The sequence below is a fragment of the Ursus americanus genome, chromosome 12 (genome assembly GCF_024610735.1).
Source record: "Ursus americanus isolate L20-20 chromosome 12, mUrsAme1.1.p, whole genome shotgun sequence".
NCBI classification, from domain to species: domain Eukaryota; kingdom Metazoa; phylum Chordata; class Mammalia; order Carnivora; family Ursidae; genus Ursus; species Ursus americanus.
Genome location: NC_142138.1, coordinates 3,749,893 through 3,772,666, shown reverse-complemented (window position 1 = coordinate 3,772,666; position 22,774 = coordinate 3,749,893). Strand labels below are relative to the sequence as shown.

The 22,774-nt window shown below is 40.8% G+C and overlaps 1 protein-coding gene across 3 annotated transcripts in view; it reads left to right on the top strand.

Annotated features, from left to right (window-relative positions):
- Positions 1-9,680: 9,680 nt before the first annotated feature.
- Positions 9,681-22,774, top strand: part of EIF2B3 (eukaryotic translation initiation factor 2B subunit gamma) — a 116,604-nt gene continuing 103,510 nt past the window's right edge. For 2 of the 3 annotated variants that reach the window (XM_087865833.1, XM_045799700.2), the window contains exons 1-3: positions 9,681-9,747; positions 12,581-12,737; positions 16,390-16,535. In XM_087865833.1, the coding sequence (XP_087721959.1) occupies positions 12,590-12,737; positions 16,390-16,535 (294 nt within the window). In that variant the 5' untranslated portion in view covers positions 9,681-9,747; positions 12,581-12,589. Of the gene's footprint in view, positions 9,748-12,577; positions 12,738-16,389; positions 16,536-22,774 lie in introns of all 3 variants that reach the window. The other variant, XM_045799701.2, reaches the window with a different exon arrangement.

The following is a 22,774-nucleotide window of genomic DNA, read 5'->3' as shown; positions in this document are numbered from 1 at the left end:
CTTCAGAATGTGTTTATTGGGCTACTGAGGGATGGCAGAGAAGGTTCTCCTAGGACTTAAGGGCCCTTGGCTGGAAGCCAGGGAGATTGTGTGTCAAGTGGAAGTGGTGGGTCTTCACAGTGACAAGCATTAAATCTGAAGCTGAGCAGGGAACTAAGGTTGCTACTATGGGGGGGGAGTGGGTGCATGGAGTCTGGCCTGGCGTCTTCTGGGATGGCTGTGGTGATTTGGAGGATGGGAGCCCACCTTCAGGAAGCAGGTGGGCAGAAGAACCTGACATCGTAAAAGACAAAGTCTTGAGATGGCTGATAAACCAGCCAGGTCAAACTTTTGACAAAAGAGGCAGTAGCAGAGCTAACATCCGCACCTGGCACTGCCTCCAGTTACCACACAGCTAAGAGGCTGTCTTTAAGAACAAGTACCTGGGGAGAGATCACCTGTGCATAGAGACCATCCCCCGTTGCCCAGCAGAAGGAGTCAAGATCAAATACAGTCTCAAGTGAAGTGGCATTTCTCTCTCCCAACGCTTCTCCACGCTGCCCTCTAGGGTGAGTCCTGACGCTACCGGGCTGGGAAATGCCAGGCCTTGGCCTTGAGCCCCGCCCCCTTGGGCCATGTGTAACCCAAGGCCTATCTCCCCATAACTCTGAGTCTGACACCCCAGCTGAGCCTCCCGCGCAGCCCTCCTCCTGTGGCTCCCCAATGCCTGTGCCTTGGGTGGTCCACGGGAGACATACCTTCCTCTTCCAGCAGCCTCTTCTTGCCCAGGGAGCTCGAAGGTAGGAGCCCCAGAGGCCACCACTCCCATCAGCTCTGTTCTTCCCAGCAAGCTCCCACCCTCTTGTGCAGCCCGCGCCCTCAGAGGAGGGCATTCCCCTTCTGTTCTCAGGGAAGAGCCTGGCCAGCATGCGCCTGCTGGAGGTGGTCTTTCTGTGCCTGGTACTGACCGCTTAAGTCTTTGGTCCCTCTTTTACCAAATTAGGCTCACACTGTATATTTTGCAGCTTGCTTTTCATCCATTCATCCAGCAAATGCATCAAACACCTACGTCAGGCACTGTACTAGGTACAATGGGGGAAATATCGGCTAAACAGATAATGTTTCCTCTCTTGGAATTTAAACTCTAATGGGAGAGGAAACAGTATATGAAACAAATAACTGCATAAACAACATTTAATAACCTTTATGTAAGAGCTCCAAAGAAGTAGAAAGGTAGTTAGAAGACAGCAGGGTGATACTAAGCAGTGGGGCTCAGTGGGATGCTAGATCAGGGAGAAAAACTGGGCACAAAGTCCAGCCAAGAAGCACGTTGAGTCCTGTGTTACCGGACTATAAAGGGAAGAGAGAGAAGAGACTCCAACGTCAGAGGCTTGTTTTAGGATTTTACATTGACCAGCCCTGAGGGTGTCAGGCAAGGGAGTGGCATGATTAGATTTGCCTTTGGCATCTGTGAGGAGAATGAGCTGAGAAGCAGAGCCTGGAAGCAGGAGTAATCCAAGCAGGAAATGATGGTTACTGGGACAATTATTTATAAATGATGGCCACTATAACTATTATTTATATTGGCTGCATTTCATTACATATTAAGAAGTTTTCATAACTTTTACTCATTTAAAACACTCTACTGGGGCGCCTGGCTGGCTCAGTCTGTAGAGCGTGTGGCACTTGATCTCAGGGTCATGAGTTCAAGCCCCACATTGGGTACAGAACTTAGTTTTTAAAAAAAAAAAAAAAGCCACCCCTATAGATGGACATTAAGGTTGTCTACAAATTTTTTATATTGAAAACTACAAAAAACATAATAAACATCCTCATGCATATGTCCTTTCATACCTTTTTGATTATTTCCTTAGAATAACCTCCTAAACTCAGCGTCAAACTGCCAAATTGCCAGGATGTATCCATTTTACTCCCTTTAATGTCTATTTCTTAAACTCTGACCACCTTTGGGCATTAACAATTAAGAATATTTTTTGATAATATGCTGAAAATAGTGCTTGTTTAATTTTAATTTGCACTGCTTTGCTTATTTACTATACTGAGCAACTGTTTTTCTTCTTTATGAACTGCGCTTTCTGTGTTTTCAGCTGTTGGTTCTATTACACTTTTCTTATTGATTTATGACCGTCTCTACACAGTACCAAAGTACTAAGCACAGCAAGGCACTGTGCTCACTGCTGCACATCTAATATCCTGTTTTATCTTCTTAACTCTGTGAAGTAAATACTCTTATTGTCCCCATTTCCAGATGAGAAACCTAGAGCAAAAATGAATTAAATAACTTGCCCAGTGTCACACGAGTAGTAAACAACGAGGCTAGGATTTGGACGGTGGCCTGCCGTGCCAAAGACTGCTGTCTTAGTAACTAAGGTACGAAGTCCTGTAGATTAATACCTTTGTCGTGTCAGTTGTCGCTATACCTTGGTTTTCCCAGTCTGTACTTTGCCATTTAATTTCATGTATGTTCTTCCCTAATGTACAAAACTTTCAATTTTGATGAATTTGAAATCTCTACGGAAGAAACCGTACGTTGGATACATACCATGAGAAGGCGGTGTTGTAGACTTAAGAGCACATTCCGTAGCGTTAGCTTGCCCGTACACGTATCAGAAACTCATGTTTCTCCACATACTAGCCGTTGACCATGGCCAAGGTTCCTCAGCTTCCTTTTCTGAAGCACCTACCCTTTTACTCTTGATTCGAAATGCTATCTTTTCACATACTTACCGTAATTTCCTGCTAAATTTTTATATAGAAGAAATCCTCAAAAAGAGGAGGCACCTGGGTGGCTCAGTCAGTTAAGCGTCTGCCTTTGGCTCAGGTCATGATCCCAGATTGAGCCCTGTATTGGGCTCCCTGCTCTTCGGGGAGCCTGCTTCTCCCTCTGCCCCTCCCCTCCACTTGTGCTCTCTTTCTCTCTCACTCCCTCTCAAAAGAATAAAATCTTAAAAAAAAAATCCCCCCAAAAATTAAATTAAAAAAAGAAATCTTCATTTTTCACAGTACCGCCAGAATGTAAAAATGACACTGCAAGTTGAAACTAAGCAGAAATCTTAATAGTCAATGGGAGAAATTACCATTGTTCTGTGACCTTTAGAATTTTTTGTCAAAGCATCAAAAACTGTATTACTGTCAGTGACAAATGTATAGGAAAATGAAAACGTGGTAAAACTAATATTTATTTAGTACATTGTAATCACAAGCATTTAGAGAAATTGAGAATTAAATTTTCTTTGCAAAAAACCTACCTGAAATAATTTGAACAATGCTTGCCTCTTTTTTCTTTTTCCTTTTTTTAAGATTTTATGTATGTATGTACGTATGTATTTACTTAGAGCTCAAGCAGGGGGAGGGGGTGGGGGAGAGGCAGAAAGAATTTCCAGCAGACTCCACGCCGGTGCAGAGCGCCAGAGGCAGGGCTTGACCTGGGGCTCGATGGGGGGCTTGATCCCTCACCCCCGAGATGATGACCTGAGCTGAAAGCAAGCATTGGACACTTAACTGAGCCAGCCAGCCATCCACCTCTTTTTTCTTATAATATGGAATAAGTATCTTCACTATGCCTTGATGAACTGTCCTACTCCTTTTTACGTTTGGATCAGCTTCCAATATTCTATCCCTTGTATGCATAATCTGATGAAATATCTCTCGGAATTCGGTGAATGCGAAGTGTGTTTTTGCTGGCATCAGTTCCTCTGGGATATCTTCACCCTTTTGTCACAGCCACTTTCCTCCTTTTGTAGATGAAGTAGCCTTCACTAAATTCCTCTGGCTGCGGGTCTACGGTCTCTCGTGAAGGCGGTGTTAACATTCCCATGACCAGCTATTTCTTCTAGAATTCCATTTATGTTCAATTTGAATTTCACTTCCAGCCTTATCACTTTCCTTTCTTTGCTGCACTTTCATTTTGTTGGCCACTTCTGTAATCTTTTTTTTAGTATCACATGGGTTTATCACTGGGAGACAAGGAAGCGACACAACTACATTCTTTGCTGCGTGTGTGTGAACCGAATACACAGTGCAGTGTATTAATTACCAACATACTACAGGAAGTGACATGATTGTTTCACTGCTCACGATGCACATTCAAAAAAGTTGATTTTGACAATTTTTTACAGTATTCTCATTGCTTTTGTGGGGGAAAGAATTTTTGGAGGGCCTTTCTCCACCATTTTTACTGATTTCACCTGTTCATTTTGTATTTGCTTATGAATGTATTACATAGAAAATTAGAGAGATTTAAATGAGACACAAGTCCCAAATTCAAGAACCTCCATAAAACTCTAAGACTTTACAGCTGCCAAGGTGGTGTTTTTCTTCTCCCTGTCCCTCCTCCCTGCCTAACTTTTTCTTATTCCCAAAGTACTTGTCACCCTTTAGTATGCTGTACAGTTTACTCATTTATTTTTTTATAGAGTTTACTTACTTATTTGACAGGGAGAGCACAGGTAGGCAGAGCAGCAGGCAGAGGGAGAGGGAGAACAGCCTCCCCACTGAGCAGGGAGCCCAACGTGGGGCTCAGTCCCAGGACCCTGGGATCATGACCTGAGCTGAAGGCAGATGCTCAACCGACTGAGCCACCCAGGCGCCCCTACTCATTTATTATTTAAATTTATTTATAATGTATGCTGCCTCTGCCTGCTAGCATGGGGGTTGGATCCTTTTTTTGTTCACTAATATACCGTAAAGGCCTAAAACTGCCCTTGGCACATAGTAGTCACTCAGTAAACAGCTGTTCAATAAATAAACCGTGGCCCACAAACCATACTTTCCGATGTAAAAATGAGGAAAATTAGCCATTTGAAAAGTTTTGTTTTCAGTAAAGGAGGAAAAAAATTACCAAACTGACTGAATCACGTGTTTTTTTTTAACTGACCCATCAGTTTGTATGTTTGTTTGTTTGCTTAAAGTAGGCTCCACCATGGAGCCCACACAGGGCTTGAACTCATGAGCCTGAGATCAAAACCTGAGCTGAGCTCAAGAGTCGGACACTTAACCGACTGAGTCACCCAGACGCCCCCTGACCCATCAGTTTAAAGCGTAAATGTCCAGGTTCAGACCTTTAAAACCACCAACAATGAAAATTCTGTGTGCTTGAAAGGAAAGAGTGACATCCCCATTAATGAAGTTACTTTCCATGCTCTTTATAAAAACACCATAGCATCGGGGCGCCTGGGTGGCACAGCGGTTAAGCGTCTGCCTTTGGCTCAGGGCGTGATCCCGGCGTTATGGGATCGAGCCCCACATCAGGCTCCTCCGCTGGGAGCCTGCTTCTTCCTCTCCCACTCCCCCTGCTTGTGTTCCCTCTCTCGCTGGCTGTCTCTATCTCTGTCGAATAAATGAATAAAATCTTTAAAAAAAAAAAAAAACACCATAGCATCATTTGCTCTCTAACTTACCATGAATCTGTTAAGCAACTGGTGGGCTTATGTACAAAAATAAAACACAAATATTTTAGGACCTGCAACTGGTTGCCAAAGTAGAGTTTCTCTTTTCATTTTTATCTTTCACTTAGTACTCTAAAAATAATAATTTCCTGCCCCACTGACAAGTCCACAGCCAAATGGAGTAGATGAATATTATGATGTGGCCAGCAAATTCCCAAAGAGAGAGCTCTTGCAGACCGTGGGAAGAGTATTTCTGAGCCAAGGCCCAACTTTTGAAAGGTTTCTTTTGTCTCCCACAGTTCAAAGAGAACTTTAGAGCTTGACCTTCTGAAACTAGTCCCCACCACATATAAAAACATACATATAAATATCCCTTGGGGAAAACATGTGAACAGGAAACAAATATTATAGGGAACAGCCTGTATTCAATACACATTTATTAAGTACTTCCCACGTAATTAATAAATAAAAATAAATAATAAGCTTGAGGCTAGGCATAAGAGATAACATAGATTGACTTAATGAGAAGGAACATTCAGGAAAAGAGATGTTGTCAGTGACCTGGGGCCCTCAGATCAGTTTTTCCACCACCAAATGGGAGGTCAAGGGAAATTTTATGAGAAAATTTAATTTATTTAGTATTAGTTACTTAGCATGTCCCAGGCCCTGTGGAGAAAGGAGCAAATAACATATAGCCTTTGTCCTTCAAGGGCTCCCAGTGTAATAGAGAAAACATGAAAAAGGGGATGAAAATCCTTTGTGATGAGTGCCATAATGTAAATACTAGAAGCAGTGAGAGCTAGAAAGAAGGAATCCATGAGGCAGCAGTTCTTCAAGTACGCTCTGTGGACCTCTGGGAGTCCTCAAGACCCTTTCAAGGTATCTGTCAGGTGAAAACTATTTTCATAATAATACTAAAATATTTTCGGACTTTCATTGTATTGATATTTGCACTGATGGTGAAAAGCCATGGTGGCTAAAACTGCTGGTGCTTTGGCATGAATCACAGCAGTGATACCAAACTGTATTAATATGCATTGTATTCTTCACTGCTACACACTTGCAATAAAAATAAAAAAAAATAATAATAACAAAGCAAAGTACGTTTCACTTAAGAATGTGTCTTTGGGGACCCCTGCATGTCTCAGTTGGTTAGGAGGCCAGCTCTTAGTTTCGGCTCAGGTCATGATCTCAGGGTCCTGGGATGGAGCCCCGTGTTGGGCTCCCTGCTTAGTGGGGAGTCTGCTTGGTATTCTCTCTCTCCTCTCCATCCCTCCCCCTGCTCGCACTCTCTCACTCTCTCTCTCTCAAATAAATAAATAAAGCTTAAAAAAAAAAAACCAAGAATGTCTTTGATGAAGCAACAACATAATTTTATTAAATCTTGGTCCTTGAGTACACAAAAACTATCAAAATTAATGAAGTAAGCCAGTCACTTCAAGGAAAATCACTAAAGTATTTGTTGCCAATGATAATATTTGAGCTTTCAAGAGAAAATCAGAGGTTTGGAAAACTTGTATTTGTCATAAGCTTGCCAGCTTTCCAATATTTAAAGGACTTTTCTGATTAAGATTGGTAGTGATATGAACAAACATAATTTTTAAAATATAATGAGTCAATATTTGGGAGGATATTGTACAAGTGATGAATGCATCAAATTGTATGTCCATTCGAAGTGCAGGTACTGGACCGCAAATGCTCACTGACATGATAATTCTGCATTGCCACTCACCTTTAACAAACTGCCACTTACTGAGTTTTTGTGTAGTACCAAAGAATATTACCTACAACTACAACTATCTGACAAGGCTATTAAAATCTCTCTCCCTTTCCAACTGTATCTGTGTGAAGTCAGGTTTTATCATGGAATTCACCCAAAACAATATATCACAACTGATGGGAGAATCCAGCCTTTTTCTACTAAGCCAGACATTAAAGAGATCTGCACAAAGGTGAAAGCATGGCATTCTTCTCACTAATTCTTTTGTTTGAAAACATATGTTCTCATAAAAATGGTATTTATGTTACCCTGTAATAGTTTTATTATTTTTATTTTGAAAATAAATAATGTTTAATTTCTCAGTTTGAGTTTTTAATATGGTAAATATCAACACATATAATCCATATAAACAAAAGTCCTTTGGGGTCCCCAATAATTTTCTTTTTAAAGATTTTGTTTTTAAGTGATCTCTGCACTCAACATGGGGCTGGAACTCACAATCCCAACATCAAGAGTCACGTGCTCCACAGACTGAGCCAGCCAGGTGCTACAGGGGTCCCCAATAATCTTTATAAATGTAAAGGGTCCTTGGGGCACCTGGGTGGCTCAGTCAATTGGGCGTCCAACTCTTGATTTCGACTGAGGTCATGACCTCAGGGTCCTGAGATCCAGCCGGGTAGGGCTGGTAGGGCTCTGAGCTGGGTGTGGAGCCTGCTTGAGATTCTCTCTCTCCCTCTCCCTCTGTTCCTTCTCTCCTCCCCACTCCCATGCTCGCTTGTGTGCACGTGTGTGCAAGCACAAACACACACACATACACTCTGAAAAAAAAAAAAGTATAAAGGGTCCAGAGACCAAAAAGTTTGTGAACCACTATCCTAGGGAATAAAACCCATTTAAACTGAAGCAATCCCTAAACTACTCAACTGCAGGAATAAGTTCCCTGAAAACATTTGCTAGTTTAAACATGAGCATTTAAAATGGATTACAGATATGGGGTTGAATGCTGTTCTTACTTCGTAACTAGTTCTTACCTCAAAACCATGCTGTAATTCCCAAGGCTTCTGTTTTCTTGAGCTAATAACGAGAGAGAGAGTCTTGCTGCAGAAGGAAAGGGTAGTCAAGTTTCAGGCCTCTGTGGCCAAGAACTCCATGGCTCCCTTTTACCAACATACTTGGTGTTATATTTTAGGTAAAATAAATAATTATTCAGTAAGTCATCACCAGCATCCTAAAGTGAAGGAAAGGCAGGGCAAAGATAATCTGGTTTTATGGATAAAAAGGCCTCAGTTCTTTCCCCCCCCACCCCTCCCCAGTAGCATATAACCTGAGCTCTTATTATTCTGGTTGAAAATCTGGGAAAAATTACAAGTCCTGACTGCTGTTTCCCCAGCACCTAAGACATTGCTTGGCACATATTAGGCACTCAATAAATACTGTTGAATGAAGTCAACCTCCTTTATTTTTATTGCAAAAATTAAACTCTCTTAACTTGGAAGGAGCTAAAGCAACTCAAGGTTTAAGAGAGGGACAGAAAAAGAGGAAGCTTCTAAAAGATAAGGAAATTGTAGGAATGTGTGGGAAAGAATGGCTATTGTTCCTATTATCTACTGTAGCTTATAAACCACCCCACAACTAACTGCTTAAAACAACAATTATTTTATTATTGTATCTCAGAATTCTTGTAGTTGTCTAGATGTAGGCATTTGGGGTCTCTCATGCAGTTGCAGCCTCTTAGGTGGACTTCCTGATTCCAGGGAATCTATTAATGCAGCAACCAGAGTGATCCTTTAGAAACCTGTCATACCATGCCCCTCCTCTGCTTAATTCAAGGTCCTCACAATGGCCTCCAAGACCCATGCCTCCGAATTCTCCACCCTCTCTCCCGTTGCCTCTGACCTTTATCATCATTCACTTTCCACCTGGCTCACTTCCCTTAAGCTATATTGGCCTCTCTACTGTTCTTCGAACACGCAGGCTCTTCAGGGCCTTTGCACTTGCTAACGGGTCTACTTGGAAGGCTCTTACACAAGATATCCATCTCGCTCACCCTCTTCAAGCCATTGTTCAGTGTCACTGTCTCAATCAGGTCTTCGCTGACACCCCTCCTCCCACAGTTTTGATGGTTAAAGGTGCTTGTTTTCCATACCATAGAGTCTGGTTCAAAAAGCTGATGTGAGTCTCCACCTTAGACATCGCAGACCTAGGAGGAGTTGGCAATCCCTGGCCTGCAAGGGCGTTTAGACATTTGTCCACAAGCTAGCCCAAAACTGCGGCTCCCAATGAACTCTTTTCACAGACTGGTAGTCGGGGGCAGGTCGTAGAACGAGAACTTCTTGAAGCGAGAGACCGTGACTTGTTCCCATGTTGATTCCAGGAGTCCAGCATTAGGAAGGACACTCAACGGGCGGTGATGATTTGTGAATTAACGAAAGGAAAGAGACCACCCCACCTCCTCTCCTCCTGGAAGCACGCACGCTTTCTGTGCACAATCTATTAGCTCGGCGCTCGTCCCTTCTCCAAGGGCCTGCCCTGCGCGTCCCATCGATCTGCTCGGCCATCGCGCGCCTGCGCCTTTGGGCTGTCAGTCTGAGGCGGCGTGGGGAGCGCTGGGAGCTGCTGTGGCGCGCCGGGAGTTCAGAGGTAAAGCTGCGGTTTTTGCGCTGCCAGGCCCCTTACGAACTGGTTTTTGGGAGCGAGCACCGCGGTGGGGGGTCACGGGGCCCCGCTTCATGTGGGAGAAGCAGGCTCCTTGATCCCGGCCGAGGAAGGCCTGATGGGGTGGGCTTGGGTGCAGAGCCCCAGGGTCTCCAGCTCGAGTCCCTGCCCAACCCGGCCAGGCAGCAAAGTGGCCGAATTAGGAGGGAGCTTGGGGAGAATCTGAACCAACCACCTTGTGCAACAGATGGAGAGGAGTTTCAGGGAGGGGAGCATCTGCTTGAAGTCACAGAGAGTGAGAACCAGATCCGGGACCAGACACTCTTAGCACCGTGCCTGAACTTTTTCCACTTTAGCCCTTCATTTATTTATTCTGCCTATTTTTAGTTGTTTGGGGGCAAGGCAGTCAAGTAGGAATACAATAAGATCCAGATGAGAGACCAATTATGTTAGTGTTTTATCTTACCAATTTACAAAGGGAGAAGGCAATAGCTGCTATGATGGAAGCATGTCTGAGATGCCATGAACACCACCCTCTAAAGCTTAGGAGCCTAACGAGACTCGTTGCCCTTGCCGTGATTCCCGTCACCCAGAGTTGTGGCAGTGGCATTGAGGCATTTGGCAGTCGGCTTTAGGGTCTGTGAGCTTAAGTACCAGGTTCCCTTCTAGGAACTGAACATGCGTAGAATTTTAAATGTCAGGCCTCTGGTCACCTTACCTTTAAGTGGTAGAACCAGAACTCAAACTCAGGTCTTTTGACTCCGAAAGCGCCAATGCTCTTCTCATAATAACATCAGGTGTGATAAGAATTATATAGTGGTGGCCAAATTGAAGTTAAATTCCAATCGGTGGCAATGCTTGCTGGAATTGAAATTACGGTATTTTTTTTTGAAAGATTTTATTCATTTGAGAGAGAAAGCAGTAGAAGGAGAGGGGATAAAAAGGCTCCCAGCTGAGCAGGGAGCACGACGGAGGGGCTGGATCCCAGGACCCTGGGATCATGACCTAAGCTGAAGGCAGATGGTTAACAGACTGAGCCACCCAGGTGCCCAAAATTACTTTATCTTTAAGTCATAGATGATATGCAGGAGCCTTCGCTTAGTGCCTTGGGTGTACTGGGCTTAAGTGCTGCAGTTTAAATATTGATGAGGAGCCTAGGACTGATCATAATTATGGTTAAAGGTGCAACATTATTTACCAATTTGGTGTCAAATAATTTTTTTCTGAACATTACATTTCACATTTGTATTTAAAAGTTATATCATTTGTTGTAAATCAAGAAGTACTTTTATTTTAAATCAGTAAGGATTTATGACCTTTTACTATGCACCTTTTCTGTGGTAGCTGATGTAAAGAGATTCTTTTGAAGGTCAGAAAGATTTATTACCTTGAGTTTAGAAAAAGGAATTAATCTGATTTGTTTATACCACTGGGCTCTGCAAATCTAGGTTCAGATGTGAGCCTAGATTTGTGTTTATAGCACTATCTTTCATAGTTGGGGATAATGAGAAGATGGGAGAAGATGGCTGAGTTCTTAGAGGCAGCTTAAGTCATTTTATACTTTTCAGAGACCTAATATGCTTGTATTTATGCTGTTAATTCTAGTCAGAAGTTTTCAAATTTTTTCAAGAAATAACTCGTATCAGGAGCCCACTTGGTAAATTTTTTAAAAATTTTTTAATTTAAATTCAATTTAGGTAACATATACTATATTATTAGTTCCGGGGGTAGAATTTAGTGGTTCATCAGTTGCATATAACCCCCAGTGCTCATAACTTCAAGTTCCCTCCTTAGTGCCCATCATCCAATTACCCCATCCCCCCACCTACCTCCACTCCAGCAACCCTCAGTTTGTTTCCTAGAGTTAAGAGTCTCTTACGGTTTGCCTCCCTGTTTTCATCTTTCATTTTTCTCTCCCTTCCCCTACGTTCATCTATTTTGCTTCTTAAATTCCACATATGAGTGAAATCATACAGTATTTGTCTTTCTCCAACTGCTTATTTTGCTTAGCATAATACCGTCTAGTTCCATACGTGTTGTAAATGGCAAGACTTCATTCTTTTTTATGGCTGAGTAATATTCCAGCGTGTGCACGTGTGCGCACACGCACACACACACAGACACACACACCCCACTTGGTAAACTCTTACTCCTTCATGAGTCTGCTCAAATATTACCTTCCTATAAAACTTTTCCTGACTTTTCTAGGAAGACTTAGGTGTTACCTTCACTATATGCTTACTGCATCTTGGATAAATCCCTGCTATGACACTAATAATAGTATATTGTAATTTACTGAATTTGTCTTCTCCACTTAAACGTGAGCACCTCAAGGGAAAGGGCCAGGTTTCTTTTAACTCATATGCCTCCTTCAGCCCAACTCCCCTGGCTGGAGCTGAGAGTATATATTGGTGAGTCAAAAAATATAATAAAGGTGAGGGGCGCCTGGGTGGCACAGCGGTTAAAGCGTCTGCCTTCGGCTCAGGGCGTGATCCTGGAGTTCCGGGATCGAGCCCCACATCAGGCTCCTCTGCTATGAGCCTGCTTCTTCCTCTCCCACTCCCCCTGCTTGTGTTCCCTCTCTCACTGGCTGTCTCTATCTCTGTCAAATAAATAAATAAAATCTTTAAAAATATATATATAATAAAGGTGATGTTTATACTGTAGCTAAGGAAACGTTCTTACTGTGGTTATTGGAATTGGAAGTTACACATTCGACCTGAGTATCAATAACCTAACTAGAAATAGAGTTGGTACTGTGTGTGCTTTGAATTTTATTACTTCTTTTTCTGTTAATTGTTTTTTTCTGTGGCAGCAGTTTGTGAAAATGGAATTTCAAGCAGTAGTGATGGCAGTTGGAGGGGGATCTCGGATGACAGACCTGACTTCCAGCATTCCCAAACCTCTGCTTCCAGTTGGGAACAAACCTTTAATTTGGTACCCATTGAACCTGCTTGAGCGTGTTGGATTTGAAGGTGAGCTATGACAATTAAATATACTCATAAAACTTTAGGGATGTTTGATCCCAATGATTTGTCAGCTTTATGAGGGTGAGAGAGGTTGAACGAGAGAACACCAGGACTCAGCATTGACTGGATAGTGGCCTCTGTAAATTAAGAACATAAGAGTACTCTGTTGCTGTATAAAAAGGTTTAGAAGACAGCACTATTACTGTGTTAGAGCTGCTCTCCATGATGATCCAAGATGAACCCTGTAAGGATATCAGAGCACAGGGGGACTCCAAGTTAGTACCTCATAGTCAATACTTACTGTGAATCTATATGTACCCAGTAATATATTAATATATTAAGGGGCACAGTATTAAAAAGAAAACTCAGGTCCTGATTTCTAGGACCTTATAGTCTAGATACAAATGTAAATAGAGGGGACATCACTACAGATCCTACAGACATTAAAAAGGTAGTAAGTAAATATTATGAACAACTTTATGGTAATAAATTTGACAACTTAGTTGCACATTTTAGAAATATTGCTTTGGAAACTGTATAAAGAATGGATTTGAGGGGCGCCTGGGTGGCACAGCGGTTAAGTGTCTGCCTTCGGCTCAGGGCGTGATCCCGGCGTTATGGGATCGAGCCCCACATCAGGCTCCTCCGCTATGAGCCTGCTTCTTCCTCTCCCACTCCCCCTGCTTGTGTTCCCTCTCTCACTGGCTGTCTCTATCTCTGTCAAATAAATAAAATCTTTAAAAAAAAAAAAAAGAATAGATTTGAGGGAGTCAAGACTACAAGCAGGGAAATGAATTGGGAAATTGATACAGAAGTCCACACCAGCAATGAAGAGGACCTGAACTAAAGAAGTAGCACTAAGGATGAAGAAGAAGGAACATTTGAGAAAGTTGATGATGATTAATGGGGAGGGATAGTGGAAAAAGAGAGAAGAGTTCCTTCTACTTTTTGCTTGGGTGACTAGGTGACTAGATGGTAATACGAGTAACTAGGAAAGGTATTATGAGTCAAGGAACAGGTTTGAATGAATATAATGAGTTCAGCTTTGGCCACAATGAATTTGAGGTGTCCTATAGTTAGATATAGCAAATCCGAGTACCACATGGAAGTGGTGTCAGATCCTGGGGCACAGTCTTGTGTTCCAGTGTTGATTCGACTATAAGAATTGCCTTCCTGAGACAGACCCATGAATATTTCTATGCAGTGGTCTACATGACATTGATGTTAAGAGATGTTTTAGAAAAGATTTTCTTCTGGGGCGCCTGGTTGGCTCAGTCGTTAAGCGTCTGCCTTCGGCTCAGGGTGTGATCCCAGAGTCCTGGGATCGAGCCCCATATCAGGGTCCTCCGCTGGGAGCCTGCTTCTTCCTCTCCCACTCCCACTCCCTCTTCCACTCCCACTCCTCTGACAATCCCCTGCTTGTGTTCCGTCTCTTGCTGGCTGTCTCTCTGTCAAATAAATAAATTAAATTAAAAAAAAAAGATTTTCTTCTTATTATTTATTTGATTTGATTTGATTTTTAAGTAATCTCTACACCCAGCATGGAGGTTAAACTCACAACCCTGAGATCAAGAGTCACATGCTCTAGCAACTGAGCCAGCCAGGTGCCCCAAAAGATTTTCTTTTTAATACACTTTAAAATATCATACTATCCTTTAATAACCCCTTGTGGATTTGTCATCAGTAACTTTTTTCCTTTTTCCTTTTGCTATATCTTTTTTTTATATATAAAGATTTTATTTATTTATTTGACAGTGAGAGAGGGAACACAAGCACGGGATTGTGAGAGAGAGAAGCAAGCTTCCTGCTGAGCAGGGAGCCTGGTGTGGGGCTCAATCCCAGAACCCCAGGATCATGACCTGAGCCGAAGGCAGACACTTAACCGACTGAGCCACCCAGGTGCCCCCTTTTGCTATATCTTTAGTTATGGTTAGGGGTTGCCTTTTATGGTATATTTAATACCCGTTGTGAAGGAAATTTCTTCTCACTAAGGCTCACTCGGAAATTGATGAGTGCCTCCTAAACACAGGATTCTGGAGTTTAAGAGCAAAGTCTGTTTTCACTTTCTTCATATTGTTCATGAGTTTAGAGAAGTTAATGTAGCCCCGCTTAGCGTTTTTCTTTCTCTCCACACATAAGAATCTTAGTCCAGTTATTAGACTGTCCCATATTTGCAGTTATTCCCTTCACTCTATCCACTCTACCTAAAATGTTCTCTCCAAAAAAATAAAATAATAAAACAAAATGTCCTCTCCAAAATGTTATCTTCTGGGGCGCCTGGGTAGCTCAGTCGTTAAGCGTCTGCCTTTGGCTCAGGGTGTGATCCTGGCGTTCTGGGATCGAGCCCCACATCAGGCTCCTCCACTGAGAGCCTGCTTCCTCCTCTCCCACTCCCCCTGCTTGTGTTCCCTCTCTCGCTGGCTGTCTCTCTCTGTCAAATAAATAAATAAAATCTTAAAAAAAGAAAAAAAGTTATCTTCTCTTTGAAATTCCAAACAGCATCAATCACCCTGTCCTCTATGGTTCCATCACACTTTGTTTTTCTATCTTAGTACCAACCAAGGCCTGTTTTATGCTATAATTAGTGGCATGGAAGACTGATCTGAGAACAAGTACTGTATCTCATTCACCTTTGTAACAACAGCATTTACATAGAGTGTGTACTAAATAAGTTTTTGGTGGTCTTGAATTTATCTTGACCTATCTCAAAGGCCATCCCTTCCAGGAAGCCTTCCTTAGTCATTTCTCCATAATTTCTCCATGTTAAGTTTCTTAAGAATAGGAACCATGTTGAGTTGATTTCTGACTTCTTAGTGACTATTTTTCCTTTACTTATTAAATGTATTTGTATTTATTGGTTGAACGAGTTGGCTACTAAAAGCAAAGTGGGAAATGAAAGAAAGATGAGAGAAGAAAGGAAGGAAAGTTAAATGATTTGGAAAAGAAAGAAAGAGGAAGAAAGAAGAGAAGGGAAGAAAATAGGAAAGTATGATTACAGTGAAAGGGAGAGATAATTGTTAGCTGGAACACTATCATGAAACAAGTGGAAATTGAAATGCTAAAATCTGATCTTCAGACATCAGCAACACATGTTATGTTGCAGTGAATTACATTACCCTACCAAAGATCCATAACAAAGATCCCCAGTTTTCTGTCATTGGTTACCAGCTACATAGATAAAATGAAGACATCTGTTATATGGAAATTGCTTCTTAGTAGTGTTCACTGTGATCCTCAGTGAAGCACTCGTGGCTACCTGGTGGGAAGTGGTGATAGCTCTTCCTTTGTAGTGAATGAAGATTTAAAATGTGATCCCATTTGTATCTGCTTTGATGAATGTTCTTCTGAGTTCTTTACATCAAGAAGTGGCAGGTAATATATTAAAGTCAGACTTGAGTTTTATCTGAAGTCCGCTGCTTACTAGTTGTGTGACCCTGAACAAAGTCACTTAATATCTTCTAGTCCAGGTTTCCTCATTTGTAAATGAGATTGTTGTAAGAATTGAGAGGCTGCCTGTAAATACATTGAAAAGGCTCAATAATATTAGCTGTTATTATTAAATCTAGAAACAGACCAAATCTAATTGAAAGAGTGAAACCACTGTCTAAACGAATGAGAGTTTTTGTGTTTTTCCTTCTTTTTCCCTTTTGTGCTGTAGAAGTCATTGTCATTACAACCAGGGATGTCCAGAAGGCTCTATCTGCAGAATTCAAGATGAAAATGAAGCTAGATATTGTGTGTATTCCTGATGAAGCTGACAAGGGGACTGCAGATTCTCTGCGCCAAATATATCCAAAACTTAAGGTGAGAAACTATTTTTGATTTTTATTGTTTATTGAAGATAAATATCATCGTATGTTTCCCAATCGCATTATAGTTTATAATGCTTTTTTGAAAATATATTCTTACATCACATATTTTGTTGCCCATGTACTCTTCAGCTGCTTTTTATTTTTATTATTTTTTTAGGTTTATATATTTATTTAAGTGATTTTTACACCTAACATGGGGCTCAAAGATCAAGAGTCACATGCTCCTCTGACTGAGCTAGCCAGGCACCCCTGTTTTGATTATTAATGAAGATTTGGACATTTAATTGTCACAGTCGCTGGTTTCCAGTATTTTTAAGTAATTGTACATCTTTATAAAAAAGATACACTTTTTTTTTAAGATTTTATTTATTTATTTGACAGAGAGACAGCCAGTGAGAGAGGGAACACAAGCAGGGGGAGTGGGAGAGGAGGAAGCAGGCTCCCAGTGGAGGAGCCTGATGCGGGGCTCAATCCCAGAACGTTGGGATCACACCCTGAGCCGAAGGCAGACGCTTAACAACTGCGCCACCCAGGCGCCCCGAAAGATATACTTTGTTTAAAAAAGATTTTTTACTTATTCATTTGTGAGAGAGAGCACGAGCGAGAGCACAAGCAGGGGGGGATGGGTCAGAGGGAGAGGGAAAAGTGGACTACTCACTGAGCAGGGAGCCCGACATGGGGCTCAATCCTAGGACCCTTGGTTCATGACCTGAGCAGAAGGCAAATGCTTAACCAACTGAGCCACCCAGGTGCCCCAAAAAAGATATACTTCAAATGTGCTTTTAAAGATTCCATTTAAATGAAGTTCATGAACAAGCAAAATGTATTTCTTTCTTTATTTTTAGAGAGATTGGGTGTGCAGGGGGTGGGGTGGGGAGAGGGAGAGAGAGAATCCCAGGCAGGCTCCATGCTCAACGTGGAGCCAGACTCAGGGCTCAATCCCACAACCCTGAGATCTAACCTGAGCCGAAATCAAGAACTGGATGCTTAACCGACTGAGCTACCCAGGTGCCCCCATGAACAAGCAAAATTTAATCTATAGTGATAAAAATCAGAGCAGCGGTTGACTCTGCAGATGACAATTGACTGGAAAGAAGTACAAAGGAATTTTCAAAAATTCCAGACCCTAACGCCTACAGCATGGTAACATTTGACCTTTTAGTCTACTTTGATTAGATACTAACCGGAGCATATGGATATGAGGGCACAGACTCCCTACTGGCCTATGGCCTAGGAACTGAGAAATACCTACTGTAAACTGTTTTTAAATTGATGTCCTTTGGAAAAAATTCAGTCTGTATGATGTTGCCATCTTACTTGAATTGGGGAGCAGACTCTCCTGGTATTTCTGGTGACTGCAAACAGATGTATTAATATTTTCAACCTTCCTATGCACTAAAGAAAAAAAGTTAATGCAGAAACGTATATGGCCTTTCTCTCCATCCCACTTATATTGGGGAATAATTATACACAGTAAAATACAAAGATATTAAGTATACAGTTCAGTGAATTTTGACAGATACATACACTGAATACAATTACCCAAATCAAGAACATTTCCATTACCTCTGAAAGTTCCTTTGTACTTCTTTTTAGTAAGCCCCCCCACCCCAACTTCCCAGCACCCCTCCCCCCAGAGTCAATTCATATGTTAACTTTGCTTGTTCATGAACTAGATATACATGGAATGAATCATACAATTCTATTCTGGTTTCTTTGGTTTAACATAATATTTTTCAGACTCATTCATATTATTGCAGATATAACTAGGTTTTTTTTTTTTCCATTGAAAAAATATACCACTTTTCACTCATTTCCCTGTTGATGGTCATTTGGGTTGTTTCTAATTTTGAGATATCGTGAATAAAGTACGAACATTGTTCTGCAAGTGTTTTTGTGAAAATATTCTAGGTTGTAGGGTTTACTATATTAGAAATTGCCATATAGTTTTCCAAATGGTTACACCATTTTGTATTTCCATCAACAGTGTGTAAGGGTTGCATTCGCTTCACATCTTCATCAGCATTTGGTATTGTCAATCCTTTACATTTTAACCATTCTAGTGGATATGTATGTAGTAGTATCTCATGGTTTTAATTTGCATTTCTCTGGTAATAATGATGCTAACCACTTTTCCATGTGGTTATTGGCCATTTGTTTATCTTTATGGAGTGTTCAAAGCATTTGCCTATTTTTAAATTGAGTTGTTTACCTTTTTATTATTGACTATAGAAATTCCTTATGTATTCTAGATGTAAGTCTTTTGTCAGATATGTGTTGTGAATATCTTCTGCCAGTCTGTAGCCTGCCTTTTTACTTTCTTAATGGTGTGTTTTCATGACCAGAAGTTTTCAGTGTTGATGAAATTCAGATTACTGCTTTTTTTCTTTTATGGTTAATATATGTTTTGTGTCCAAGAAATCTTTGCCTGTCCCAAGCTTGTGAAGATTTTTTTTTTTTAAGGTTTATTTATTTGATGGGGCGCCTGGGTGGCACAGCGGTTAGGCGTTTGCCTTCGACTCAGGGCGTGATCCCGCCGTTATGGGATCGAGCCCCACGTCGGGCCCCTCCGCTATGAGCCTGCTTCTTCCTCTCCCACTCCCCCTGCTTGTGTTCCCTCTCTCGCTGGCTGTCTCTCTCTCTGTCAAATAAATAAATAAAATCTTTAAAAAAAAAAGAAAAAAAAGATTTATTTATTTGAGAGAGAGGGAGGGAGCATATGAGCGGGGGGAGGAACAGAGGGAGAGGGAGGGAATCCCAAGCAGACTTCCCTCTGAGTGTGGAGCCTCACACGGGGCTCAATCTCATGACCCTGCGATCATAACCTGAGCCAAAACCAAGAGTCATGCACTTAATCAACTGAGCCATCCAGGTGCCCCAATAAAGATACTCTTTTATATTTACTTCTAAAATGTTTAGCTTTTATGTTTAGATGTCTACCCCATCTTGATTAGTTTTGTATATGTTGTAAGGTAGGGATAAAATTTACCTTTTTTTCTGTCTGGATATTTGTTCCAACACCATTTTTTAAAAAGGCTTTACTTTCCCCATGGGATTGCACTAGTGCCTTCATTGAAAATCAACTGACCATACATGTGTGGTCTGTTTCTATTTTCTCTATTTTGTTTCCTTGGTCTATTTGTCTGTCTTTACTTCAATACTACATTGAATAATGTCTTGATTATTTTAGCTTTATAGTAGGAATTGAACTGAATCTATAGATTAGTTTGGGGAGAATTGCTATCTTAATATTGATTCTTCCAATCTTGAACATCTATTTATTTAGGTTTCTTTTAATTTCTCTCAACAGTGTTTTATAATTTTCAGTGTAGAAGTTTTGAACACCTCTTGGTAAATTTTTCCTAGGTAAATGTTTTTAATGATGTTGTAACTGGTGCTTTTTACTCTATTTTTCAATTGTTTGTTGCTTGTATATAGACATAACATTGTTTTTTGAAGATTGACCTTGTCAAATTGTAGATTGTTTAGGATTTTACATCATCATGTTGCTTATAAACAAAAACAGTATTACATCTTCCTTTTTAATCTTTATGCTTTCTTTTTTAATTGTCTGTTGCCCTGGCCAGAACTTCCAGTGCAATGTATTATAGGCATTTCCATTCACTTTTGGCCTCTTTTTGTTTCCCTGTGCTTCCATCCAAGTAGGGTTGGTGTTTCTGACTGGAGAGGAGATTTCCAATACCATAATGTTGGTTGTGCTACTTTCTGGACTGTACCTGCTTATTTCCTTAGGAAAGATATGGGGAATCTCACTAAGAAAATGAAATGATAATTTCGTTCTGGTCTTTCATAGAAACGGACGCTAGGTTTGCCAAGTAGCTTAGGGTGTTTAGTGGGCTTCCCAGGGGCTGTTTTAGCTATGGTCTAAACGTTAAGGATGGAGGTATCACCTCTTTGCTCCCTAGTGTCTAAATCTTAGAAATGTTATTTTTACCCTAACCTGGGACTGGAGATTCTAGAAGTCTCATGTGAGACTTGTGTAACCCTTAGGGGCTTGGGAAGTAGTAGTGACAACTATAAATAGAGGTGGGCATGTGGAAGCAAGTAATGTAACTGCCAATAGGACATTTTACTCCCAAGTTACTGCTGCTTCTTATGGTTTTGACCATTGAATCCTTATTTTAGAACCTGAAGAAAGAGCCATCATTAAGTCATTCTGCACAGTCTCATTTCTTTTCCTCCTTTACGTATCACTTTGTTTTTACATCATTTACACCACAGCACCTTTTACGTATAATCCTGCCTCTGTGCCTTCTTCTCCAGGTGTGACTTGGGCTAGCAGGTCTCTGCTGTCTTTGCTCTCCCTACTTGGTTTCTCCTGTACCAGTGGCTCCTGATATCCTGGCTTCGCATCAACTTGCATTCCAACCTGGATCAGAGGCAACAAAGCTAACCTGTGGAGGAACTTAGTAGACTCCTAAATAGCCGTTAAGATCAAAGTAAAACCTGAGCTAAGCCAAAATTCAGAGCCATCGGGTTGGGATCAACGTAAACTTGTAGGAAAGGTAATGGAAAAACATATAAACAATTGAGGAAAGTGAAACAGCCTGAGAATGCAGTTTGTGGGTGTTTGCTAAGAGATGTCAGGTACCTCTCTAAAGTAGAAAGTTGTACCCCTAGGCTGTGCCATGGTCTAAAAGCAGTGCCCCTTTGACCCAATTTATTTATCTTACCTGGTGCCCACCAAGCAGCTTCCTAAACATTTGGGGACTATTTTGGTCTAAGTTAGACTTTAGGTAAGATTCCCTTTGAAATTTGGGGGTTTATGAGCTTTCGGTTCTTTTATCTTTACCCACTTCCTCCAGGTTGAGTTCCCCAAATATTACTGTGAGGTTATCCCATGTGGCTTCTGCTTTTCTAGAGAAAGACCACAATAGTATATTAGCTTTATTTGGCTTTTTTGTTTAAAATATATTTCACCATTTTAATTTATAATCTTTTTCATCTACATTGCATTTGCTAAATATATTACAGTTCTCTTTATATGTGGAAACTTCCATCATGTGTGCTTATAGGATATTGAAGCTGGACATCATATTTGCTATGTGTTTTTTCAACTAACGTACATATTTCATTTGGTTTTATTCTCCTGGCACTGTTTTCTACTTTATTTTGCCTTATCTCATGCAACAATTTTTGCTGACTTACTGGCTTCTCACTTTTTATTTCAGCTGCCCACCCTCTTTCCCTGACTTTTCAAGAGAGATTATTGGCTCATTCATTCTCCCACGCCCTGGGTGAGTGAGCTCCATTCTTATAACTGGTGTTGATAACCTGAAAGTTCTTAGATTTTCAATCTTCTCCACAATAGTGTTTCATATTCGTTGATGAATGATTCAGTCTTATCTATGTCTGAACTCATTCATTTAGCAAATATGTATTGAGAGTATAATAATGATTATAATCGCTTAATTTATTAAATACCAATTATGGACCATAGTTTTGGGGTTTTTTTCACTTTTTATTAGGGAAAACTTCAAACATGTACAGAAATAGAACATTGCCCACATATCTGTCACCCAACTTCAATAGTTATCAACCCATGACAAATCTTATTTCATCTATATCTCCACCCATCTTGCTCCCTTTCATGTTCTTTTGAAATAAATCTCAGAAATCGTATTATTTCATCTGTAAGTATTTCAGAATATATTCCTAAGATGAGAGCTCTTTAAAAAATAAAAATAAAGCTATAAGGCCATTATAACACCTAAAAAAACCAATTAATAATTCTTTATTATCAAATGTCCAATCAGTGTATGAGTTTCTAGTTGCCTCATAAATATAATTTTAAAATGTTTTGTAGTGTGTTTATTTAAATCAGGAGGCAAATAAGGACTATATCTTACAGTTGGTTGAAACGTCTCTTTTAACATACAGATTTTTCCCTTCGTCTGTTCTCTTTCTTATAATTTATTTGTTGGAGAAATTGGGCCATTCATTTTCTTATACATTTTCCCTCCCACAGTCTGCATTTTGTTGATTGCGACCCTGTGGTGCTGTTTAATAAATGCCCTCTCTTTATATTGGTATTGGTAGTTGGACCTAGAAGCTCCATTAAATTCAGATTTTGAACTTAGGGACAAGACTTTCATAGGTGACGGTGTGTTCTTCTATCTGGAGGCACATAGTTTTAATTGTCTCCTTTTGTGATGAAGTAGCTGTTAACGATCACTGCCACAAGGCCGCGGTCCTCGTCTCTCCAGTCTT